The 27,506-nt window shown below is 40.5% G+C and overlaps 1 protein-coding gene across 1 annotated transcript; it reads right to left on the bottom strand.

The window, feature by feature from the left end:
* Positions 1-1,743: 1,743 nt before the first annotated feature.
* On the bottom strand, positions 1,744-26,139 carry trappc11 (trafficking protein particle complex subunit 11). Its single transcript, XM_072668218.1, has 30 exons — positions 26,014-26,139; positions 23,700-23,941; positions 23,410-23,579; positions 22,816-22,886; positions 22,609-22,723; positions 22,137-22,236; positions 21,257-21,330; positions 21,038-21,134; positions 20,789-20,922; positions 18,588-18,735; positions 18,280-18,373; positions 16,644-16,723; positions 16,395-16,473; positions 15,700-15,754; positions 15,418-15,563; positions 14,454-14,515; positions 13,824-13,956; positions 12,582-12,712; positions 11,837-11,992; positions 11,454-11,641; positions 10,834-10,982; positions 10,583-10,704; positions 9,620-9,739; positions 9,414-9,479; positions 9,009-9,165; positions 8,627-8,738; positions 7,669-7,760; positions 7,157-7,290; positions 2,719-2,886; positions 1,744-2,492 (listed from the first exon to the last, which is right to left on the bottom strand). Exons 2-30 carry the CDS (start codon positions 23,901-23,903, stop codon positions 2,451-2,453), a joined length of 3,399 nt encoding a protein of 1,132 aa, XP_072524319.1. The 5' UTR covers positions 23,904-23,941; positions 26,014-26,139; the 3' UTR covers positions 1,744-2,450.
* Positions 26,140-27,506: the final 1,367 nt, after the last annotated feature.

The raw sequence follows: 27,506 nt of genomic DNA, 5'->3' as shown, positions 1-27,506 counted from the left end.
TGCAGAAGGCCAAGAGTGACATTTCCTCTCATTAAACTGGTCCCACCTATTGGAACTCTTAGCCGTGACTGGCTGATTTCTCTGTCAGTTCATAACTGTGTTAGCTCAAGACGTTTGGTACTGCTTGTCCCAACCAATGGGAAAACGTGCTTGGCAGTTTCTGTTTTTCTGTTTTGTGGTTGCCATTTTAAACAGAAGCATCATTCTGTTGAATAAAAATGAACTAAAATTATAGGCCCATATTTTCTCATTCTTATAAATCAGAAGGCCTGCCCTGAAAGCCTAGAAGGGCATTTCACTGAATCAGAATCTGCTGTAAAGTTCTCTTTAGAGTCCAACCCTAAACCTCATATGCATGTGAATGAAAGAATGTGAACTGCAGTCAAACACACCTGCAGTTTTAGGGCGTGGCCAGACAGTCAGTGTGCTTGATTATCCACAGAACACCTTTCATGCAGAGGCCAAAACCCATCAGACCAGACAAGAGGAGAGAACCCAGAGAAACATCTGGTCACTCCGCAGTTTCACCAGTAGATACACAGAGATGCAGCAGAGGCATCACAGCATGGCATACATGTTAAGTAGCTGTAGGGTAAACAAGCTCAGTTTGGATGGAAAACAAGCAAAGGAATTGGGCTCTAGAAGATACCACTGGGTCTGTTGCTGAACCTGTATAAGAGACTGTGGCAAACTTGAAAAAAAACCCAATCATTTAATGTAATGATATGCTGACAATGACTTTTACATTTTTGAGACACTGCCACCTGTTGATACCAGCTGGTAATACAGGAACAATGTGCCTGGATGTGTCGTGCAACTGCAATTGCAATAACTATGAACACTTTTTTTCTCTCAGTAAGGGAAGAATAAATGTATACTTCAACTATGAGAGACAAAATAAGTAAATGAAATGTATTTGTAAATTATGGTGGAAAATAAGTATTTGGTCAATAACAAAAGTTCAAAAGTGATGTTTTGGGGCTGTCGCTGGGCAACACGGACTTTCAACTCCCTCCACAAATTTTCTATGGGGTTGAGGTCTGGAGACTGGCTAGGCCACTCCAGGACCTTGAAATGCTTTTTACAGAGCCAATCCTTTGCTGCCCGAGCAGTGTATTTGGGATCATTGTCATGCTGGAAGACCCAGCCACGTTCCATCTTCAATGCTCTCACTGATGGAAGGAGATTTTTGGTTTAAAATCTTGCGATACATGTCCCTGTTCATTCTTCCCTTAACATGGATCAGTCATCCTGTCCCCTTTGCAGAAATACAGCCCCAAAGCATGATGTTTCCACCCCAATGCTTCACAATAGGTATGGTGTTCTTGGCCATGGTTAGGTTTGGAGTCTGACTGTTTGAGGCTGTGGACAGGTGTCTTTTATACAGATAATGAGGTCAAACAGGCGCCATTAATACAGGTAACGAGTAGAGGACAGAAGAGCTTCTTAAAGAAGTTGTTACTTCTTACAGTTGTTACAGGTCTGTGAGAGCCAGAACTCCTGCTTGTTTGAGGGTGACAGTCACCATAATTTATAAATACATTCTTTAAAAATCCTACTATGTGATTTCCTGGATTTCTTTCTCATTTTGTCTCTCATAATTGAAGTGTACCTACTGATAAAATCTAACAAAATCTTAATGAGTAGTGTTCAGGTCAATAATGAACTTGCGCAGGTCTCCACATTGAGGGGGAGTTCCTCCATTTGCGACATAACCAGCACATTAAGATTTTTACACTGATAGACATGAACAATCATTTATTTCATTGACAGACAAAACAGCATCATTTCTTAGACATTACTTAACTCTTCCTTTACTGGCAGGATTAATAGACTCATTAATAACAGCAGCAGACGCAGCAGACTTTGAAGCATTGTATTAAATAAAAGCAAAACCAAACAAACAAAAAAAAAACAAACAAACAAAAGAAACATGACGCTCGCGGCTTTGGGTTTAAATCACAGCAACAATCTACATCTGTGCAGGTCAGTCCAGTTCAACCAAGTTAATATTTTAATAATAATCATAATAATAATGCCTATTTTAATAATGTTACACCATCATGATAATACCATGTATTATGTATTAAGTAATTACACTGTGAACATATTTTTCTCACACTCACTCAGCCACCCCCCCTCCCAATCCAAAGAGAAAAGGAATGTTTGTCTTCATTTTTCAACTCCCACAGGACCAGTCTACCCCTCTAAAATGCTGCAATGTGACTGCTCAACATGCCTTCAATCAGAAGACTATATTGCTAGTCCTGGGGCAACTTGTGGTGTTGCTGCACCAGTTCTCAATTGCAGCTTTCAGAGTTTAAAGTTCCTTTGAAACATCTCAGGACTCTGAGGAGGCACCTCTCACCTCTCACCCTGCCCAAATCCATACACTAACCATTGTAAGACTAACAACTACACTGTAAAATATTCACATTCTGTAGCTGTTCTCAGGCGGCCGCAATGGAAGCGTCTCCGTTTCTTCCTTGAGGCTGAAAGGGAAAAGAAGAATAAAGATCTTTAAGTCGAAGGTCTAACCCTGTTAGAACTGGTCTTTCAAGTCCTTAGATTAAATTCAGCTCAAAAGACAACCAGTGAACACAGATCATGACCGGTCTGATACCAAAAACAAAACAAAAAGATATTAGACTTCACATAGGAAACATGCAGTCAAGTCCATAAGTCATTGTACAGCAACAGCTTTGGTAATAAGCTGACCTTGATGAAGATGCGTGTGGGGAGGAAGCGGCGCAGCAGCTGGCTAGAGACATTAGGGAAGCGTAGAAGGTTGATGTTCAGCAGAGGCAGGTTCTGATAGCCAGCCATTAAGGGGTAGAAATTATACACCATCTCCTGCTCTGCACCCGGCAGAATCCTCATACGCACCTACACAAATGGAAAACACACACGTAGGGCAAGTCTGCATCTACAGATCAGCTAACAAATGTTCTGCAGGTATTGAAAGTGTCGTCGAGACATTTACAGGGGGCATTTCATGGAAAACCAAATTCCCCTTGTTTTTCTAAAATGAAAAAGGTTGATGTAGTATGTAAACACTGTAAAAACGTCGTAAAACATGCCGTTTTCAGTTCAGTACACTGACTTCACCATTTCCGAGAGGTCACAAAAACACATTGACATTATCCCCATTTAGGCCCACCCTGAATTTACATCTGAACGTGTGTTTCAGGCTGGACTGCTTTTGGTCAATTCTTCGCAATTCTAGTCCTGTGAGATTTTTGGGCCGTCTTGCTGTTCTGCTTTCTTGAGGTCCATTTACGATGATTGACGATGTTTAGGTTTGAGGGCCATGGTGAAACGTGTAGCTTGCATGGCTTGAGGTAGTCCATTGTAGACTTTGTGGTGTGTTTAGGGTCATTATTTTGCTACTAGGATTTGCTGGTATTTAACCAAATCCATTCTTCCCTCTACCAGCAAGATGGGCCACCGGCTGCAACACAAGCCCAAAGCGTGACCGATCCACCCTGTGCTTAACAGTTGGAGAGATGTTTGCATAAAATTCTACTTCATTTTTATATTGTTCATTGTGATATTGTTGCTCATTACAGACAGAATTTACCTTCATCAAGTCCACAGAACATGTTTCCAAAATGCCTCAGTCTTTAGTTGTTAGATGTTCCTTTGGAAAACCTCTGATGCTGAATTCAGTAGTGAGGATGCAGCAAAGCCTTTCTTCTGAGGACTCTTTCATTAAGGTAGAACAGTACAGTGAACAGTAGAACAGCACTCCAAAATGACTTGGACTAAAATCTGTTCACACTGACTTCCACTTAAAGTTTTTAACTTTAGAGAGAGTTTTTTCCCCCTGTAAAGTTCTGGAGATATAAGGTGATTGCGACGATGTGTGTGTTTGCATGTGTTTGAGTGTAGAATCTCTGAATACACTGTATCCTTTAGTGACTAGATTTTGAAACCTGCTGTGACATGAGTAATTTCTGGAAGGCACACATTCCCTCCATGCTGTGAAGTATTTTTGAGTAAAACATGGTATTTGTAGGTGGGTGAGAGGTGAAGTATACAATACTATTGGGAAACACTTTTTCCACATTCTGGTGCAGAGTGTTGCAAAAAAGCCAGTGAAAATGTTTCTGTTATTACTGCTCCTTCGTAAGGTACAACACTATGCCTGAAAAGAGCATTTTAATGCCTCTATCAAACAGTTTTAGCCTAAACTAATACAAATGACCCCCTCACCCATCATATTATGTGAGGTCATGATGCTTCTGATCTGGTCCTAGGTCAGAGAATGGTCATCATGTTCTGATCTTATCTGGCGTTTATGATTAGCTTGTGCTTGATATTAAATGGTGAAGAACATTTTGACTCCATCAACGCTATGACCCTGTAGGTATTTCTGATGAAACACTGTTGTCCCATGTTCTTAACAGCACACAGGTTTGAGTTAAAGAAGGTAGTGACGAGTTCTAACGAAGGTTTGAAAGTTGTTACAGATGCTGATGGATTTTTAAGGAGCCACACTAAATAAATTCAGTAACTTCATGTGGGCCAGAAGTTTCAGTTGAAAAAGTGCTTTCCTGGGTTTACGTTTTAGGGTCCATTCACATGTTTTAGGATATTTGTAAAAGAAAAGAAACACAAATACAAAACACAACCAAAATGCTACTTTATATGTTGCACTGTATTTAGGTCTGGGTTTGCTGTTACACTTGCTTCTTATGGACTTTGACTTCAAAATTTGTAAGGTGTTAGCACCCCTCTGCATGCTCACGTGAGCATTTCTGGGACAGTTCTGTGTTTATGTGGATGGAAGTTACAAGTCCAAATGTTTGTGGACACCTCTAATAAATGCATTCAGATCATTTGAGTTACACCCATTGCAGGCACAGACGTGCAAATGCACACACTCAGTTTGTCTAGTTCCTGTAAAGAAGTACTGCCAATACAAAAGGACTCTCTGGAGCAGATAAACATGAACCTTTTGGCACCATGCCTAATGCAAGGTGTGGGATAGACGACACTCCCCCCTTACACACCAGCACTGAGCTGTGGAGTAGTGCAATTGTGTGCTCTGGAATGATGGCGCTCCATGCAGTGCTTTTGGGAAGAGTTGAGATGGTGATCATCTAACATCCTGACCTCACAAACACTTTTGTTGCTGAATGCAATCAAATCTCTACAGCAAATGCAAAATTTGTCCCCTGAACAGCAGAGGCACTACTTTTTCTTTTTTTTTTTTTTAAACATGCCCGGTTTCAGAACAAACAATGAATGAGCAGGTGTCCCAATACTTTTGTGCATATAGTGTATTTCAAATGAACATATATAGATAGCGTCTTATTGTAGCACATGGAATCACTGAGCTTCATTTTTTTTGGCAGTGACGCGCAGAACAGATACACTGTTCTAACAACGACTTGAAAAATTTGAATTTATGGAGCCATGTGGAATGCCTTATCATTCAGGGTCATTTAATGTAGTAAAAAATCGAACAGTTCAACTGTGCTGCTTGATCTGATTCAAGCTCTCAGCTATGAATTGTCAAATCTGCCAACCACTATATATACAGTGGGGAGAACAAGTATTTGATACACTGCTGATTTTTCAGGTTTTCCCACTTGCAAAGCATGTAGAAGCATGTTTTTATCATAGGTACTCTTCAACTGTGAGTGATGGAATCTAAAACAAAAATCCAGAAAAATACATTGTATGATTTTTAAATAATTAATTTCCATTTTATTGTGGGAAATAAGTATTTGATCATCTATCAACCAGTAAGAATTTTGGCTCTCACAGACATGTTACTTCTTCTTTAAGAAGCCCTCCTGTTCTCCACTCATTACCTGTATTAACTGCACCTGTTTGAACTCGTTACCTGTATAAAAGACACCTGTCCACACACTCAATCAGTCAGACTCCAGCATCTCCACAATGCCCAAGACCAGAGAGCTTTGTAAGGACATCAGGGATAAAATTGTAGACCTGCACAAGGCTGGGATGGGCTACAGGACAATAGGCAAGCAGCTTGGTGAGAAGGCAACAACTGTTGGTGCAATTATTAGAAAATGGAAGAAATGCAAAATAACGGATAATCTCCCTCGGTCTGGGGCGCCATGCAAGATCTCACCTCGTGGAGCATCAATGATCTTGAGGAAGGTGGGGAATGAGCCCAGAATTACACGGCAGGACCTGGTCAATGACCTGAATAGAGCTGGGACCACAGTCTCAAAGAAAACAATCAGTAACACTCTACGCCGTCAAGGATTAAAATCCTGCAGTGCACGCAAGGTGCCCTTCCTCAAGCCAACGCATGTCAAAGCCCGTCTGAAGTTTGCAAATGACCATCTGAATGATCCAGAGGAGGAATGGGAGAAGGTCATGTGGTCTGATGAGACAAAAATAGAACTTTTTGGTTTAAACTCCACTCGTCATGTTTGGAGGAAGAAGAATGATGAGTACAACCCCAAGAACACCATCCCAACCGTGAAGCATGGCGGTGGAAACATCATTCTTTGGGGATGCTTTTCTGCAAAGGGGACAGGACGACTGCACCGTATTGTGGGAAGGATGGATGGGGCCATGTATCGTGAGATTTTGGCCAACAACCTCAGTAAGAGCACTGAAGATGGGTCGTGGCTGGGTCTTCTAGCATGATAACGACCCAAAACACACAGCCAGGGCAACTAAAGAGTGGCTCCGTAGGAAACATCTTAAGGTCCTTCAGTGACCTGAATCCAATAGAAAATCTTTGGAGGGAGCTTAAAGTCCGTGTGGCCCAGCGACAGCCACGAAACCTGAAGGCTCTGGAGGAGATCTGTATGGAGGAGTGGGCCAAAATCCCTGCTGCAGTGTGTGCAAACCTTGTCAAGAACTACAGGAAACGTCTCATCTCTGTAATTGCAAACAAAGGTTTCTGTACCAAATATTAAGTTTCTTTTTCTGGTGTATCAAATACTTATTTCCCACAATAAAATGGAAATTAATTATTTAAAAATCATACAATGTATTTTTCTGGATTTTTGTTTTAGATTCCATCACTCACAGTTGAAGAGTACCTATGATAAAAATTACAGTCTTCTACATGCTTTGCAAGTGGGAAAACCTGAAAAATCAGCAGTGTATCAAATACTTGTTCTCCCCACTGTAGTTCTGACCTGTTCTAACCTGCGATACTGACCTGTTTGAGTCCAGAAAACATGAAGGCATCGCTGGGCTCTACTGATATGTCCACGTCCTGAACCACCCCAGTCCGGTTCTCAATGTGATACCATACAGGCAGAGACTCGCGCACACGCCCAAATGATGGCAATTCTGCAAACACAATAAGACAAGGAACATTACTACTAATGGGATTTAATACATCCAACATCAAAACACACTTAAGTGCTGTTGGATGAAGTCCAAACTGTTTATGTAAAGCTAAACAATTCCTAGATGTTTTCATTCATTATTAGAAATATAGTAGTGCAATTGTGTGCTCTGGAATGATGGCACTCCATGCAGTGCTTTTGGGAAGAGCTGGGATGGTGATCATCTAACATCCTGACCTCACAAATGCTTTTGTTGCAGAATGCAATCACACACATTTCTGTACATACACAATATATACAGAAATATATACACATATATAGAGGTTAGATACATAATATAGAATCAGTATGATTACAATGATGGTCAGATATGACTTACCTGCATGGACATACAGAGGAATAGTCTCTACAATAATATGAGGGAGGACCACAGCCGTTTTAACCACTGGCGTCTCAGCGGACACAGAGTTTCTATCAAAGAAACATGATAAAATATGTATTCTTTGCTTTGACTATGAAGTCTTTACAACACCATTCAATTCAACACAGTACAGTGTTTCAGTAGCTGAAAATAAACGAAACTCCAAGGCTTCGTCCACACGTATCTAGATACTTTTAAAACACTGCTATTTTACTGCATACTGGCCTCCTACCCATAAAAACAAAGGGCTGGAGGTTTTTGAGAACCTTTCTTCAGTGTTTTAGTGGACGGGCAAAAAGCAGCTTTAAATAAAATGTTATAAAAGGTGCATGGTCGTTAGCTACCATGTGAATGTTTTAGAGACAGGACAGTCACAAAAGATCCATAACAAATACATATATGTACAATTCATTATTTGGTTTTAAGTTTTTTTTTGTCCTTGTACAAATCTGTTTAAATAGGAGTTCTTTAAAACCTGATATCGCACACAGATTTAAACACTGTGAGGAATCATTGTTAGAAAACATGCTTTAACTACATGCTGTGTTTTGGGTCTGTTTTAGCCGTTAGAGTGCTTCTTTAATCAAACTTTATGAGGCGTTAGTGCACCCTGCTGGGCTGGCATGCTTGCGTTATAGAACAGTATATAGAACAAAAATAGTCAGCAGATAGAATACTGGCTATAATTATAATTATAATTAATCTTACATAGCCTACTGTGTAGAAAAGGTCTCTGACAATAGGGAAGGAAACCTAAATGCCTGTACTGAATAATTATTAGGTACTAATAATTAGTTCTTAAATAACTATTAATTACAGAAAAGGTAGCAGGTTCGAAATATTTAGTAGGTACTGAATAATACTAGATACCAATTAATTAGTACTTCATGAATAATTAGCGGTTTGTGGTTCAGACCTCTTCCAGGAGATGAAGTATTGTCCTGCAGCCACTGTGCTGGTGCCATTCTGAACCGGCGGGCACTTCAGACTGAAGCACTCACTCGCACACTCACCTGTCTGCAGCACCACTGCAAACACAGCACAATACAACACAGTTATCTACACAACACACAAGCACTGAATACACATTACACAGGACAAGATCAGAAGATTTCTCAGGTTAAATAATTGGAATAAAGCACTCATAATGACAAAAGACAAATACTCTACTTATAAAACAGAAAATGCAGGGGATGTTGAATATTTAAATTATATCATAGAATTATATAAATAATATATGTGATTACATTTATTTACATATTCTGAGCAATGGAAACAGATGATGCTCCATCCCATACCTCCTTCCACCTGGCTCTGAGGCTGATCGACAGCAGCCATGTTGGAGGTCAGCTGCAGCTCACTGCTGACTAGATGCACGGGCCATGGAGATGCACTCAAAATGTCCATCATCAGCAAGAAGGGCACGTCCACATACACCCGGTCCAGGTGCTCAAACTAAACAACATGCATATTTGGACTAATTTTACAGCATCATACAGAACACCACAAAAACCTAGTTTCTCCAAAATGGTAACTACACAGTAGTAAAAACCTTTTAATGAAATTTTATTTCAAGTAATGAGATACAAGGTTTTTACCCTACAGTGAGAATATATTTATTTATCGTCAAAAAAAATAAATGCAACAGTAGTTTGATATCTTTACTATCATCAGTTATCAGGATCAGGAAGGGCAGATCATACCTTAGTAGACACAAACTTGACCGCCACTTCAAATGGAATGACCGTTTCTATGGTGACAGTTTCATCCTAACCATCAGAGAAGTTAAGCGATCAGAGACTCATTTCCATTAAGCATGAATTTAAAATACAACCCTGGCAAAAAATATGCTTTTGAGAGCATCCAGTCAAAATCACATGTAGGTTCAAAAACCTGAATAAGGACTTACCTTGTGACACCTGCATGTGATGTCTTTGCCCTCCACTGTGGTACTCATGGCATAAGAGACATGAAAAAGGAAGATTCTAGATCCAGTGCTGACACAGCGGATGTACAGCTTCTTCTCAATCTGTCACCCAGACAACATACATGCCACACAGAAGTCAAGCTTCTTTTTTTTATTTTATTTTCCTCCCAATTTAGACACCCAACTGCCAAAACCAATTGTTAGGACCCATCCACTGGGGGGTGAGAACTATCTACCCACCCAGAGAAAGCACGGCTTCTCAAGCACCCATTTCAAAATGTTTAAAAGTTCACTTTTAAACCACTACTGTAAATACAAATATATGATACATAGTTTGTATCATAGTGCCCCCTCCTGGTCAGTTGTATACACACTTTTCTGGACAAGCTGAGAGAGACAGAACTGGCATCTGAAGTGAAAGAAGCATGTAGACTGAGGAGGTAGAGTTATATAACAGTGCAGTACATTTACATTTACATTTATGGCATTTAGCTGATGCTCTTCTCCAGAGCGACATACAAGGTTACTTGTATTACAGAGATGGGCCAACGTAGTGTTAGGAGTCTTGCCCAAGGACTCTTATTGGTGTAGCGCAGCATAGTCACCCAGACTGGGAATCAAACCCCAGTCTTCCACATGGTGTGTTAGCTCAGTGGCAGGTAGTGGTTGCGCCACACCAACCACTGCAGTAGCAGTAGCAGCGATCCAGCACAGAGTGGCAATGATAGAGCAGCCATTGTCCCCATTATAGTAAGTAAAACATCAACATGATTCTGAAGCTGCTAATGGTCAGAACTCTATAAATGTGCAAAGCAGCTTCTGCTAACTTGTCTGTTTCCATTCTAATTTGAATCACATAAAATGCAAATCATTTTTAGGCTGTGTATGATATTTGTCAATTCAGAGTCAGTAGCATGAACAGTGTGAGTGTATGTGTGTCTGTACCTTCTGTCCTGGATGCAAGTCTCCAATGGCGATATCAGTTAGCAGAGCAGGATGAGCATCATCGCACACCTCTGAGCTGTTTAGTGTCACGTGGGTTGTTTGGGTGAGATTTGCATCCTGACCTAAAAGTACAACACACAATGAGCGCAGGATCATGTAAACCATTATGATGTTCCTTACGTTTAACCTCTTGTTTGCCTTGTTTGTGTGTGTGTGTGTGTGTGTGTGTGTGTGTGTGTGTGTGTGTGTACCTGGTTTGAGACCGGCAGTGAGACTGACGTCTCTGGCCACTGTTCCTTCCTCTGACTGAACAGTGACGGTGATGCAGTACATCTCATTGCTCAGGGCTGGTGGCTCATGTTGCAACTGGACAGAAATTCGGGGCACTCTGGATATGATCCTACAGAATGTTTAAAAGCGCGCACACAGACATGACAGTTAAGTCAATATACTGCAATGTAAAATGAGCGATTCTAATATAATCTGAAAAAATTACTAGAATGTAACTGATGACAAAGAACTAAATGTTGTTGTTTTTTTTCTCTATAAATTAAAACAGTATTCATGCGAAAATTGGTATATCTTGCTCCTGGACTTCTACGGTCAGGAAGTGATTTGAGCACTGATCCACCACTAAAGGACACGCTGTAAACATGCACTTTACAAGGTGAGAGATAAAGAAGTGTCATCTTAAGTGAAAGAAGCATGTGGACTGAGGCAGCAGAATAAGATCGTAGGCTCTAATGATTGGCAGATGTGGCCAACACTACATAACCAAAACCAACTAAACAAAGTGCGGGCTGATGGACAGACAGACAGATAGAAAAATTAGCACCATCTGCAAGATGAAGCTGCTATTTAGGTGACTCACATGGTGCTGGCTTGAATGGAAACAGCGTCCCAGTCGACATGTTGCTCTAGGAGACGGGTTCTCCTCTTAAAGGACCGTGACGCCTGCAGGGCCTCATGAGCAGAGGCAGCATCACCACCTCCACCCCTCCAGTTCAGATAGACACATCTGCCATTCTCACTGCCCAGCATTAGGTCCACATGGGTGATCTGAGTAACATTCACAGACATACACATTAGAGCATGTCAGAATAATCAGATCTACAGACCTGTTAGACACACTGTATATCTACATAAATGAGGAAATGTGTACATAAAATATGCAGTTCTGTACACTGGACTTTAATCCATTTGAATAGTGTGTAGTTCAGGGCCAGAAACCACATAAGCAATCACTTTTTGTACCTCTATCTTTCGGCCAACGTCCTCAGTCCTGGCTACAAATTTGAAGCAGTACTTGCGGGTCTTGCCGGGCACCAGACACATGTTCTCCTGAGAAGAAGCTTCCAGAATGTCTTTCCCCTTGTGTGCCTCCTCCACCAGGCAGTACTGATTATATTCCTGAAGGTCATACAAAGCAGATAGCATGAACAGACACAGATACAGATGCCTTGATTCAGCATGTAGAACATCATGCAATAAAGAACATGTTTCAGACCAAGTTATGTAACATGTTTCAGACCAAGTTAACATCACAAATTCCACAAATAAAAATAAAGAAAAATAATAAAAATGCATGGTTTGTAAATGACAAAAGGACATATAAAGTTCTTCACCTCTCTGCCCCAAAAAAGCTGGCGAAACTGTAAAACATGACAGTCACAGTATGGTGTTGTTGCTACTAGGGAGCAGCACATCACCTCCAGACTGTGCTAGTTATGGGAATACAGGTTGCTATGCAAGCAACACATCATGACAACAGCTTTTTCTGTTCCAGCGTCCACAGAAGGTGACCTTAATCCTGGCATGTGACAAAGCGAAAGCTGCGGAGGCAAATGGGGAACCAATGCTAGACTAAAAGCTAATGCTTCACTGGCTTTGTATTATGTTTTCAGGAGCTCTTTGTAAAAGGAAAAATAACAGGACTGTTAACCGGCTTGTCTCACGACATCATATGTTCCTTTTTATATGAGATAAGGTGAAACTATACCTGGTTGCTGAGGCTGACACACAGCTTGGCGAACCGGACGGGGTGGGGGCAGTCGGCCCTAAGGTAAACATGCAGCTGCACAGGCTCATCCACGTGGAAACTCGGAGACAGGAACTTGGCCTTACACTGGACTGGAACGGACATGAGAGCACTACATTTATGTACATTTACATAAATGCTTAGATACCACTAAATACAAAAGACCACTACTTATATATAAAACCAAAGGCATTTATTTAACATGCTCTGTAACCACATTCTGGGCTAAAGGCCTATTCAGGATGGTCTACTTTAATCTGGGTACTGTAATATAGGGCCTTTTATTACAGTGGAGTGTTGTTATTGCTACAGAGTGTGGAGAATATCCAATAAAGCCTAGAATATTTCAGTCAATCTGTGGAAATTTGTCAAATTACATTAAAATAACCTCTTCTGGTAAAGCTAATGCAGTTCCAGTAGTACTTAATATGCAAAAATTGGGAACCTTTTAACGTCTTCTGAGTCTCACGTTTTATTAATACAGCCAGAGCATGTACATCTATGTGTTATATACATTGTTAATGTAGCAGCCAAATACTACAGCTCCTAAAAAAATTAAGAGACCACCCTACATAATCAGTTTCTCTGGTTTTACGCTTTATAGGCAATGTTTAGGGAAAGTAACATTTGTGTTGTTTTTCATAAAGCATGGACAACATTTCTCCTAAATTCCAAATAAAAATATTGCTATTTAGAGCATTTATTTGCAGAAATGACAACTGCTCAAAAACAACTGCTCAAAATATGCAAAGAAATTATTATAATAATTACAATGCAAAGAAGTTATTATTCAAATTTAAACATCACAGTACTAATATTTGAACTTGAGAGCATTTAGAAATCCCTATGGTGAAATAATCCTGACTGCCAATCACAGCTCTCACGTCTTGGCAGGCTCTCTACTAGTCTTTCTCAGTGCTGTTAGGTGACTTCAAGCCATTCACAGCAAATTCAGTTAACTCAGCTTTGTTTAATGAAATGCCTGGAATAAAATGGCTGCCATCCACGTAGAGATGTTAATGTAGGACAAAAAAAATTCAGTGGTCTCAATTTTTTTCCAGAGTTGTATATCTATTTGTATATTTCAGTCACCCACACTGTATATCATTTGTATATCTAGTTGTATATTTCAGTCACCCACACTGTCTACATTAAGCTCTACACATTCCCTGTGCATACCCAGGTGTCTCAGTCTGTACTCACTGAATGGCACATAGTCCTGAACCTCGACGGTGAATTCATTACTGCCGGCCAGAGAGACACGATCACTCCACAGAACTTGAGCTGCCTTTACTGAGCCTGGGTCACAGTCCAGCTCTGCCTCTGGAACCTCATTCTGTTCAGGGGGGGGCAACACCAAACATCCTTACCCAAAGAAATGGCTTGATTACAAAGTTCAGATGAGTGTCAATGGGTGCGTCAGATGCTTGTGAGGCTCTTGGGTTAGCTCATGTGCTAATGTCTTCCCTAACATCCTCACAAGCACCCAATGCGTCCACTTCACCACAGCTACATAACACAGCGTCCCCTCCACAAAATAGCAGATGGACGTTTGGGTGGATGTTTTGAATTTAGTGCCTTCAACCATAAACACAGGTCCTTTTCTTCGGAAGGGGGTGGATATAAGTTATCTAGTGCTCCACAACACTCCAATCTTTTTATGTTGTGTTGGAAAGGTAGTTAGCTCTACTCTAAAAAACTCTAAATAACATGATATAGCCTGTTAAAATATTGGGTTAGCAAAGCTAGTTACTTTATGACCAGTGTCCACACTAACAGACATGATAGACTCTTTGGCAGTATAAAAGTGTAGCTGTATCATACTTCACTCACCATGAGCACTCTGATCAGATTCTTCTCAATCCTGGACTTTTGATCTTCACGCAGAGTAGAGGCTGAAAACAAATGCAAACAATCAGACACATAGTAGGACATTGAACACTTTGTACAATATGGCCATTTCCATCAAAAGAAACTTCATCATTTTTAAACTACAGGTCATCCGATATACTGGCTGTCTGTTTTTTATATTGCTGTTTTTCAGTTTTACTATATCAAATTTGAACACAGACAATAATAATTAAATCTCGCTTTGTTGGTCATAAAAACAACAACACAGACCCAAATGTAACAATTTACCAGTAAAAAACAATAATCATTTTAATCAGCCAAGAGTGTTAACATTACATCAGCCAAAATAGCATTTGTATTTCACATTTTAATCAGGCATCAGAATTTGTAACACCTAATCTGCATTAGACACAAAATGGTCATATTGGTTGGGCCTTTTTTAACAATCTTGAAATAAGTGTGATTTACTATATAGTAATGTGCAGGGAGGTCCAGAAAGTAACATAGCAAATGGCAATTCTGCATTAAGCTCTCACGTGAGCTTAGAGATGGCACAGATCTGATTACCACCAGTATTAGCCAGACACCATATAAAAAGGCCGGACAGATTTCAACCTGAAATATTACAGAATTGCTATATAAAAAAATATAACAAAGGGAAGTAAAGCATGTCACATGATATAAGCACAACTTCAATTGCAGGCCCTCCATCAGACTATATACTCTTTCTCTTTTCCCTCCATTTCTCTCTCATGTCCTGAGCTGTCCCTTGCTGCTTAAGCCAAACATTTATAATGGATCAAAGGCAGTATCTGTTAATGCCCAATGTTTCAGGACCACCACTGACAAAACATGCCATCTCTATGTGAGCTGCCTGCCTTAGTGAGAGAAGAATATGGAGTACAAAACAAAACAAAAAGCAAACAAAAAAACAACCATTCAGTACCTCTGCCCACCAGCTCCATAGAGTAGGTGATGTAGTCTTTGACATGGCCCATCAGGTAGGAGCATTTCAGAGCCGTGCACAAAATGGAGGTGAGGAGAGTCCACCAGCGCTCAGTCCGATAGTCACACATAACATAGTCCAACAATCTGTCAGAAAAGCGCACACACAAGTTTTACAAGATACCATAATACATTACAGACATTAGTTTTACTACACATTGTCATAATTACATACACAGCACATAATTAATCTGCTGAAACTATTATAAAACACATGGCTTACTTCAAAGCCTTGGTGTAGTCCTTGGCGTGGTAGTACTCCTCCCCCATCTGGACCACTGTAAACACACAGATTATTAAAAAAGAAAACCCAGCGATTTACTATCTAATCAGATAGTTACAGGGCTAAAATCTGATGCAATGTTGTAAAATACTCTAAATCCTCACATCTAATGCCTCCTCTTACCAACAGTTTGTATTAAAGCACCAACAGTTAACAGTGTTATACTGTTCATATGGACAGACGAGTGAACTGATCGACAGTAAGTATGCTTAACCAGAACTAGGGTGATCAGCTCAGATTAAAGCTAAATCTAAAGGTAAACTGCTCCTCCATTCATACTTAGTGTTTAGCATTAACACTAAAGTAGCTCTTCAGTGATTTGCTGTAATAATAAAATTAATAGAGGTCACTTAATTTTCCTAACAGCATCAGATGTCAGAGTGGTTTTGATAGATCAGCCTCTCAGTTTGCTTTGTGCTCCATAAGTTATTGACTAACAAATAGTGCAATACACTGTATGTCTAGCAGGGAATTGTAAACACATGGTTGAACCTTAAATGACTTTGTTTAGCTGAAGATGGAATTCACAAAAAAACATATTTACATCTACATGTGTTCTAACCAATATACTGCCATCTAAATAAACTGCATTCGCTGTGTAATGCCTTTCAGAAAGACACACTCTGCACACTCACTCAAATGGCTCTTCATACGGGGACACTTGTATTTCTTGAACTGTGCAACAGCACTGCTGAGTAAGGCAATGATCAGCTCCTGCACAGCGGACATAAACACAGACATTAACACTGCGGTGTGAACATACCTAACAGAGCATTATAGAAAAAGGTAGTGACCAAGTGTTAGGCACTTCATTAAGGATGGACCTGCTTTGTCCATTTTAAAAATAACATTCACATAGAAAGCTGAGAAATAAACTGGCTGACCGAATGCAGCACTTCTTTCTCCTTCAGTTGGAGAGCGAGGATGCCTTGCTTCTCCTTCTCGGGGTCAGGTGGGTCGATACCTGCAAGGACACAAAACTAGGTCATGAGAAAAGTACTTAGTCTTTTCATATTTTTTCACATCTTTTCTCTCAGAGAAGTGAATGGATGTTTCTGTTACAGTGTTTTAAATCAGACATATGCATATCATTTCTGTTCTGCACAGCTGCCTTATATCATGCCTTAAAAATGCAATGGCTAGGCTAAAATATACAGACAAATAAAGCTATACAATTACCCATTAAAAGGCACATTTAAGCATTTTAGTCAAGTCTTTTACCCTCAAGTCTTATACCCACTTGCTACAGACTGCTGACTAAGAACACACAGGAATAGGAGAGCTAAAGTAGTTCAAGATGAATGGGCGGAGTAAACATACTCCTGGATGAGAATGCATAATGACCATTTCAAAGCATATACTATACAGACAAAAGTATCTTTATTGCTAAAAAAAAAAGAAGTAATTGTTGGAATAACGAACTTTCCATGGAAGAAGGCTTTCTACTAGATTTTGGAGCACTGCTGTATGGATCGGATTGCATTGAGTGACAAGACTGTTAGTGAGGTCAGGATGTCAAATGATCACCACCGCACCTCATGCTCATGTCCCTAACTCGTTCTAAAAGTACTGGATAGATCACCATCATTTCAGAGAACACAGTTCCACTGGGCCACAGCTCAATGCTGCCTGGCATTAGACACGGTGCCAGTAGGTTTAAGGCTGTCCCAATTAGACAATACAGTCAATGTTTGACAATGTTTTTTGTTTGTTTGTTTTACTTATCTCAAAAATACTTCAAATAACACATGCTTTTCCTCATTAACACTACATTGCTGCATGAGGTTAGGGATTTTTAGCTCCAGTCAGTCATTGGTCAGCCTTTTTCTTTTAAGCACATAATGGCAGCTGCAGCAGAGTCCAATTTGGTTGCGAAATAGGTTTTTAAAAGTTTCCAAAGAGCTAAAGCATCGAAAGTATGAAAGTACTTGGAATTACTGTGAAAAAAAAAAGTTGGTTGGTACACTGGGAAAAGTTTCAATGGCCAACCACTGCAGCATTAGTGCGATGCATAAGCACCTGAAAAGACAACACACAGGCAATATTCTAGACGATGGTCAGCCAGAAACAACAAAACCACCAACCAACCAACTGTTGTCTCTTCATGCTAATTAATCATTAGTAAGGCAACTTCCTAAAATCTGTTGTTCTTGTAGGTGCAGAGTATGCATGTTATTAAAGTGATATATTCAGATTGATGGTGTCAGTGTTGGCGTTTGTGCGCTTTGGGCAAAATGGGATATAAACCATTTATAATGATTTTATTCTGGTCACTATTTTCAGCATATAATGCCATAAAGATTAGACCACATACCCCACTGCGCACATGACGTGGTTTCCAGATTAAACCTACAGCTTAACATTTTAATATGCAAACCTTTGATTATATTTGGTTTCATGCTGTGTCATACAATAAACATTTAAGGAATAAGGAATTTAAACTTAATTTAATTTCTGGGAGGAAAAATAATCATTTGGATTAATAACATGAACATATAGGGTTGGTGGCAACACACTCACTCTGATGGCCTTGTCTCCATGCTCTCTGTCCATAGAAGTCCAGAGCTCCTGACGCTGTTTCCAAGGGGTCCGGTGTGGGATAACTCACGTTCGGCTACAGAAAATCAAAACATGATCAGAACAGGAGACACTATGTACTCATAAAAAAAAAAAAAAAAAAAACACATTAATATTCTTTAGTACATTATTATTTACTATTAGCTGGATTGCTTAACACACATGCCATCAAGTAGATTAGGGGAAGTAAGTGATATGGATAGATGTTTGGTAAGACAGGAGGCATATGCCTCGTGTCAAATATTTGATACCTCATGGCTGCAGAGTTGGTTGGCTTGCTGCTTGCGTTCCTGGGCGTAACAGGCAGCCTGCTGGTAATAAAAGCCAGGGTTCTGCGTCTGAATCGCTGTGAGGCCCAGTTTGATGGCCTCATCAAACAGATCACCAAATGACTGGAACCTGCCCCAAGAAGGAAAGCGTTTAAGTGGGTGAAGGTTTAGATGACTGTGGGTGAAGTGGAAACAGCTGACCAGTGAAAAAAGAGCTTTATATAGAAACAGAGGTTGTTGGGTTCTTACAAGTTACAAGTGGGTTTAAAGCATTGTTTTAAATACATAAATAAATAAATAAATAAAAAGTAAACATGTGAATCTTAAATGATGTATTATGTACTGTACTATTATGTACTGTACAATAAGTACAATAAGTAATACACTGAATTACTGGCCAATTACTAACATAATTGTTACTGAAGCACATACTTACTGAGGTAACATAGTATGCCCTGAATGATTTACCTAAGAATGTACAGTAATTAAAAATACACAGCAATAAGGAATTACTTCCACTTACTACTTACAAAATCATTCAAAGTTTTAAATATGTCTCTGTACACAAGTAAAACAGTTTTAAAAGTTTAGCTCAGCTGCACATATTAACAGACAGACAGAATCTCTAAGCTTTGTCAAATATGTTACGCATAGGAGATATTTGTCTTGGTGAGTGCAGATATGTATGACACAGAGCACAGTGTCATTTATCACAGGGTTGTGGGTTTTGTCGGGCCCTCCCCAGGCATTGCTGCTCACCATTTTACTGAGTCTGTGCTCACTACTGCGTCTGAAAGAATTCCACCTGCGTCTAACAAAGGGTGAATGTGTCTACTGAAAAGCAAAAACTCAAATATTGCATTGGCAGACCCTTTACTTAGGACTTAGTTAAGGCATATTTGGCAGAGATTAAAGCCTTAGGTCTTCTTGGGAAGGATGCCACAAAGTTTGCATAACTGGATTTGGGGATTTTCTGCTATTTTTCTCTGCAGATCCTCTCAAGCTCTGTCAGGTTGAATGGAGGTCATCAGTGGCCAGACATTTTCAGCTCTCTCCAGAGATGTTCAATTGGGTTCAAGTGAGGGTCTTTGCCTGGGCCACTCAAGGACATTAAGCCACTCCTGTGTTGTTTTGGCTGTGCACTTAGAGTCATTGTCTTGTAGAACGGTTAATCTTCTGCCCAGTCCAGTCTAGGTCCAGAGCACTCTAGATCAGATTCATTATGAATATCTCTGTACGTTTTCTGTACATTCAGCTTTTCCTTCAACCCTGACCAGTTTCCCTGATCTGCAAGGTTCTTTCATCTGCATACAGGATCTTTGGAGCACAGCCAGAGTGACCATTGGCTTCTTGGTCACCTCTATTACTGAGAGTTTGGTGAAGCAGCAGCTCTAGAGAGAGTCCTGGTTGTTTCAAACTTCTTTGATTTATGGAATATGGACGCTACCGTGCTGTCTCTACACAATTCTGTCCTCTGTATTTCCTTTGATATGCATGGTCAGCTGTGAGAGTTAATGTAGACAGGGGTGTGTCTTTCCAAATCATGTCCAATCAACTGAATTCACCACAAGTAAAATCTAATCAAGGTGTAGAAACATTTCAAGATCATTTCATTGATCAAGAGAAACAGCAGACGACCAGAGCTAAATATCATGTGTCATAGCAAATGGTCTGAACTTGAGCTCACGAGAAATGTATGTTTTTCTTATTAATAAATTTGCAAAAATATCTAAAGTTCTGTTTTCACTTTCTTATTATGGGGTATTGAGTGTAGATTGACGATGGTATTTTAACACAAGGCTACAACATAAAACGTGACAAAAGTGAAATGGTCTGAATGTACTGAATACATGTCTCTCACACAGACACACACACACACACTTTTACATGCTAACTCTATTCTGTATTTCTAAAACAGATTCCTGTGTCTAAGTAAAAGCCTTTCTCTAGAGTTTATTTTCACATTGAAACATTTCAATCCTTTACATTTATGCAAATGAGCATGTGTTTTTCATCAATAAAAAAAATAAATATTACAAATCATTTATTACTTTGAAAACACAATGTATTCATGGAGGGGATTGAGAAACGGGGTGAATCCAGCAATAAAGAGCGAGGAACTAAAAGAGGGGCCACATACTGACCCCAGGATTTAAGAAGAAAAAAGAAAAAAATGCTCCTACTGTTTTGACATCCAGGCGGTGTGCTCGAAGGCCAACTCAGCACTGCCAATCTTCTTTTTGCACAGATCAATGTGCTTCCTGAACTGAGCGATGGCATCCAGAGGGGTATTATGCTGGAAGCAAAGCCTGCAGATCTAGAAGAAGGACAGAGGGAGAGGCTTTGAGAGTGAGTAAGGTTTTTAAACAGGAAATGAGACCTTCCTGTGTGCTGTGTGTACCAATAATGACAATGCACACACACACACACACCTTGTAGTTGATGAAGCCAGCCAAAGTCTTGATCTCAAGCATGTTGGTTTCATGGGCTCGGAGCTCGTGGACTAGACTGTAGGCAGTTCTGTAGTGTCTGTGAAGATGGATTTATACAGGAGATAAACAAATATTACACGAGATCAGTTTTTATCTTGTTGTTCAGCAGATAGTAACTTCATAAGTGAAGACTGCTCAAAGAAAATTAAAGAAACATACTTGAGGGCATTCTGCGTGTCCTGCTTGAGCTCGCTAAAGAAACCAGTCTTAAACTGGTGTCTCACAAACAGCAACTAAAACACAGGGAGTCGAAAATGGTCAAAATGCATTTTTGTACATAAACAATAGCAATGTTAGGGGGTGTAAGAAAGTACTGATATCAGAAATATCACAATATTATATGTTTACAGTACTCTATTAACCCTAATACAGTAATACAGTATAACCCTAATATAATAATACAGTATCCATTTTAATAATTAGTTTCCATGTGAAGATTGGTAGCAGACAGTGCTTTATTTAGCATTGCGTTTAGACCCTGACCACTAGATTGCAGTGTTGTGCTCTCAGATCTCACTGTTCTGACTGCATAAACAGTAAACCTTTCTTTTACTCAGATTGCATGCAGATGCTTTTGTGCGGGCATGTTTTCACAACATGATAGTGTTTCTGAAATTTGATTTTAAAATAATAATAAAAATAATAATAATAAAGTTACATATATTATTTCTTTTAAAATCCAATTTATATTATATATACACAAATACAAATGTTTCATTACATTAAGTACAACTGATCATCATTCGTTGATTCATTCAAGGACAAAATTCTCATAGTTTTCTCATATTCTTTTACCAAAATGTTGACATTGACATTGTCTGTTTTTTCCTGATGTAACCACACCAGTGAGCTGCTAAAGAAATAATAGAAATGATCATGTTTCCCCCGGGTGCCATCCCACCCATCATCATGAACACAAACAAACAAACTCACTAGCTCAGAGCCCCTCCCTGATGATGCTTCACTTTGAAATGGACTACGGTACAAAAGGAGAAAGCATTCTGAATTCTCATTCACACTGACTTTTACACAGCTTTACCTGATGTGTTGTTTTATTCAGAAACTCCTTGTGCGATTTCACTCTCCTTATCTCATTATAGTAATACGTCTGAGCGTGCTCATAAAACGCATTCTCCAACCTACATATAAAAATAAAAATAAATAAAGACAAAAACAAGATCAATCTTCATGACAAGCAAAATGATCTGTCATGGAAATACAACCCTTTTAGTAGATAACACAATAGAAATAAATCAGAAATAAGCAAATTATTCTTCTAATATTTTTACAATAATTTCTAAATAAGAATTAGAGATTTAGACATTTAAGAGGATTATACTTGCTAAGATACACTTGCAGTGTAAAAAGTACTGGTTTCCCAAAAGCATCTTATCAGAAAGATAACAAAAAAGAACACAAAGATAAACTCTAACTCTAACACTTAGATGCTCTCCGATTACTGGGCCAGGTTATTTTATGTCCAGGTAAGGAGGGGCAGCTTAGTCTCTGACCTGATGATGTATCCTACTAGGTGATCCGTATGAGGGAGCACAAATAAGGATTTTCCAGAGAGATCACAGGCATTACACAGAGCTGCAGCCCTCTCCGACGCCACCACATCCTCTCCTGCCAGTGAACAAACCCAACATTACCTCTGCTCAACATTTACTAACATGAAATTTAGTCACTAGATCAGCCTTGGCAAGGTTTAGCATTACCTGGAGGAAGAGGGGTCTTCTTTTGGATTAGAACAACTGCAACCTTAGTGTTTCTTCCTTGCAGACTTGTTCTATGCAAAATCCAAGATGGGACACATTAGACAATTACATGTACTCACTGTTACACCATGCTACCAAGCTGGAAGGGCGAGAGTTAGCATGTGCTTCCTCCTTGATGTATGAAGTGCCAATGCAACTTTTTTAAAGAGGAAAGCTCAACAAGCTTGGAGGAGAACGCTAATGCTTTTATGAATGATTTGGGGAGGTAGGAGGACCATTCTAAATAGGTAGGAGATGTCAATTATATGGTCATATCTCTAACTTAGAGCAGTGGCTCCCAGCCCTGGTCCTGGAAGATCAGATACCCTGCACAAAATACACCTGATCAGCTACTCAGCTCATTTACAAGCCTTTTCTTAAATTGAAGGCATAATTTAAGAAAAGTTACAACAGGAAACTACTAAAATGTACAGAGCAGACAGTCTTCCTGAACCAGGGATAGGAACGACTGCCTCAGAACATCAGTTAAAATGAGAAAAGCATGACTTGAGACTGTTCCCTATTGGTATAAGCTGGCTCTTCAGACAAATCTACCTGACAATCTCCACTTTAGTGGCGCACTCGGACTGCTTCTCCTTCCACTGGGCATCGTCCCAGTCCAGCTCGTAGAACAGCACCACCAGAGCAGGCACCAGGTTCAGGTGTTTATTCATCCAGCCCGTCTTCAGGATGCCCTTGGGAATGTACCACTCATAGGAGGTCCTCTGGAACAACATAAAAGCATCAGCACGACAGCAAAGTCACCAAAGCAAAGACTGAAAGTGAGCAGGAATTCTAGGAGTAAAGATTTGATAAATTAGGATTCAGGAAGTAGTCACTCTTACCTTAGTTCTACACTTTGGGTACTCATGGTCTCCTGGCAGGACTTTGAAAGAGATGGGCACCCTGTCTGCCCTCCTGTTAGCACAGAAAGCATCCCATATAGCTCTGTGCACAGCGTTGTAGACCACATCCAGACCGGTCAGAGCCACAAAGGCCATGGGCCTGCAGCACAGCTCTGGAGGGAGGTCCCACTGCGTCGGACTCATCTTCCCAAGATCTGAACTTTCAGGCAGAAACTGAAAAACTTAACAATAAGAAAAAGAAGTCATGAACAATTTGGCCTAGATGATGCTATTAAAAAAACAGTCTTTAATGTTCTGTTTTCCACTCTATAGCAGAGCGACTATAGCAGACTCTATAGAGTCTGCTTATTCCCAGCAGATAAAGGTACTTGGGTTCCTTTTAGTGAAGAGTGTTCACTCAGACATAGACAGAACGAAGTACCTTATTGATCCTGATGTAAATTGCTGACAGAGAATAGGTACATACAACAGTTTACATGCTTTACATATAGCAGTAATGCCGGACGATACGGTATGGTCATTTTACAATATGTAAGGGAATTTTTTTAACATTCAATATTCTGTTGTACAGAGAAAATGCACCAATTGCGTCAGATTCTTAAAAATCGCTGTCCAAATACTCTCTTATACCGTGATTTGTACTCAAAGTTTGCTGCAGTCCATTCAATTAAAGAGGACTGATTACAGTCTCTGTAATAAAACGTGGGTAGCGGGTCAGTGTTCTTCAAGCACTGATGATATCCACAACATGCTCAGAGAAGCATATTGTGAACCATGATAACAAAATCCATCTCGATACAATAAAAGAAAGTAATGTAGTAGTAATGGCTTATTGAATTCTCCACATATTTATTCCTTATATATTAGAAGCAGAATATTATATAATAAGGAAAACATAACGTATTGAGCAGTTTTCTCCAACATGAGCTGCTCAATTGGATACACACTCATACCCAACAGTGCAATCAACAGACCTACAGCCAACTACTTAACACTGATTTTACTGCATGGAATAGCATACAGGGTGATTCCTGCCCCTTGTTGTATTTGCTATCTACCATGAGGAAACACAGCAAAGCTTCCAGTGGTTCCAGTGGTTCCAATGGTTCTGGGCAGTTGCTATGCTGTTGCTACTTGGTCACTATGGTGAAACTGTTTTCTAGTAGTGGTTGCTATTATATCCCAGGTGCTGTGGTATTTTGGGTGGCTTTTAAGTTGTCCCTGGTGGTTGCTAAGGTATTCCAGATGAGTGCTATGGTATTGCAAGTGGTTCCTAAGGTGCTGTTAAGTGAGTGCTAGGATGTTGCCAAGGTGTTTCTTGATGGTTGCTGGAATAGTCACTATGCTATATGCTGGTGGGGGTTTGTCTAACACTGATTTTACTGCATTAAATAGAATAAAATAAAAGCAGGGTTTTTCATGTATTCATTAGTAATATATGTAAACATTTATAATGCTTCGTAATTAATAACCTGAAAATTGACACATTAAGGAGCCAATGTCTCTCCTTTTTGTTTTTTAGCATGATATTGCACTGCTCTGGGTCATTGTGGATTATTGCACATTTAAGACTGATATTTATTTTTAGATTTGAGTCCAAATGGGCTTAGTTTCCATGTTTGGACTGGGAAGTGAACTGTACGTTTATGGACCAACACTGAGAACTTCTGAACTTTAAGTAGCTTCAAAAAATAAAAAAAATAACATAAAATAAAACACAGAAATGCTGCTTTGTCCACTAAACATAAAGGACAGGCTAAACGTGTGTGAGCACACATCAGAAACCTACAGTCATATCTGGAGCACAGGGAACAGACGACTAGCTAAAGGACGCTAATAATACAGAAGCTGGAGACTGAGACTGAAAGAGACTGCACGTTCCTGTAGCTACTAAAAGAAGTAAGGAGATTTTTAACTAAAGAGGGCTTTAGATGTCTCCTTTCCCACTGTCATCTTCACTGTCTCTAATTTCAGCAAGTCTAGACCCAGTAAACAGAGAGGTGGCCTTCGATCAGTGAACCTAGCCGGCTGGCTAGCTAACAAGCCTGCTGTCAGCTCACACTTATACAACGATAACAATAATAACAATGGTGGGGATTTTAATCCAACCACATAATAATGAACAAAGACTGTTTACTGAAGACTGGCAAACATTGCGGACAGTTTTAAAACCCAAAAGCTTCATATTAAACCCTGTTCAGCTTCAGCAGCAGCAGCAGCAGCAGCTTAGCTACAGCGACCATCCCGCCAACCTGCACCGCAGACCGAGAAGCGATAGTGGAGACAGGTTTACCTTCTGCTGCTTGAGTTTGATTAATGAAATCCGTCTACATCCAAACTCATTAACAGAGAAGCGCGAGTAACATCCGTGTTTATCTCCCAGAGAGGCCAGACCCACACCCCATGACACTCATCGGGTTCATCGGTGCCTTTGTGCTGCAGGAAGAGAGCAAGTCCAAATTACTGCCCTCTGCTGGACGAACAGAGTAAACACTGCCCTCTACTGCCCTCTGCTGGACGAACAGAGTTATCAGTGCCCTCTACTGCCCTCTGCTGGACGAACAGAGTTATCAGTGCCCTCTACTGCCCTCTGCTGGACGAACAGAGTTATCAGTGCCCTCTACTGCCCTCTGCTGGACGAACAGAGTAAACACTGTCCTCTACTGCCCTCTGCTGGACGAACAGAGTAAACACTGCCCTCTACTGCCCTCTGCTGGACGAACAGAGTAAACACTGCCCTCTACTGCCCTCTGCTGGACGAACAGAGTAAACACTGTCCTCTACTGCCCTCTGCTGGACGAACAGAGTAAACACTGTCCTCTACTGCCCTCTGCTGGACGAACAGAGTAAACACTGTCCTCTACTGCCCTCTGCTGGACGAACAGAGTAAACACTGTCCTCTACTGCCCTCTGCTGGACGAACAGAGTAAACACTGCCCTCTACTGCCCTCTGCTGGACGAACAGAGTAAACACTGCCCTCTACTGCCCTCTGCTGGACGAACAGAGTAAACACTGCCCTCTACTGCCCTCTGCTGGACGAACAGAGTAAACACTGCCCTCTACTGCCCTCTGCTGGACGAACAGAGTAAACACTGCCCTCTACTGCCCTCTGCTGGACGAACAGAGTAAACACTGCCCTCTACTGCCCTCTGCTGGACGAACAGAGTAAACACTGTCCTCTACTGCCCTCTGCTGGACGAACAGAGTAAACACTGTCCTCTACTGCCCTCTGCTGGACGAACAGAGTAAACACTGCCCTCTACTGCCCTCTGCTGGACGAACAGAGTAAACACTGCCCTCTACTGCCCTCTGCTGGACGAACAGAGTAAACACTGCCCTCTACTGCCCTCTGCTGGACGAACAGAGTAAACACTGTCCTCTACTGCCCTCTGCTGGACGAACAGAGTAAACACTGTCCTCTACTGCCCTCTGCTGGACGAACAGAGTAAACACTGTCCTCTACTGCCCTCTGCTGGACGAACAGAGTAAACACTGTCCTCTACTGCCCTCTGCTGGACGAACAGAGTAAACACTGCCCTCTACTGCCCTCTGCTGGACGAACAGAGTAAACACTGTCCTCTACTGTCCTCTGCTGGACGAACAGAGTAAACACTGTCCTCTACTGCCCTCTGCTGGACGAACAGAGTAAACACTGTCCTCTACTGCCCTCTGCTGGACGAACAGAGTAAACACTGTCCTCTACTGCCCTCTGCTGGACGAACAGAGTAAACACTGCCCTCTACTGCCCTCTGCTGGACGAACAGAGTAAACACTGTCCTCTACTG

The sequence above is a fragment of the Salminus brasiliensis genome, chromosome 2, assembly GCF_030463535.1.
Source record: "Salminus brasiliensis chromosome 2, fSalBra1.hap2, whole genome shotgun sequence".
NCBI classification, from domain to species: Eukaryota; Metazoa; Chordata; class Actinopteri; order Characiformes; family Bryconidae; genus Salminus; species Salminus brasiliensis.
Note: the sequence above shows the minus strand (reverse complement) of the source record. Positions and strands in the feature narration are given on the sequence as shown.

Excerpts from the sequence above, each read along its gene's own strand:
- trappc11 (XM_072668218.1), bottom strand. The coding sequence starts at position 23,903 with ATGAGTCCGACGCAGTGGGACCTCCCTCCAGAGCTGTGCTGCAGGCCC. Across the intron at positions 21,135-21,256 it reads GACACGCAGAATGCCCTCAA|ACACTACAGAACTGCCTACA; the intron begins GTATGTTTCTTT and ends CCATCTTCACAG. Across the intron at positions 10,705-10,833 it reads CACTGCCGGTCTCAAACCAG|GTCAGGATGCAAATCTCACC; the intron begins GTACACACACAC and ends TTGTACTTTTAG.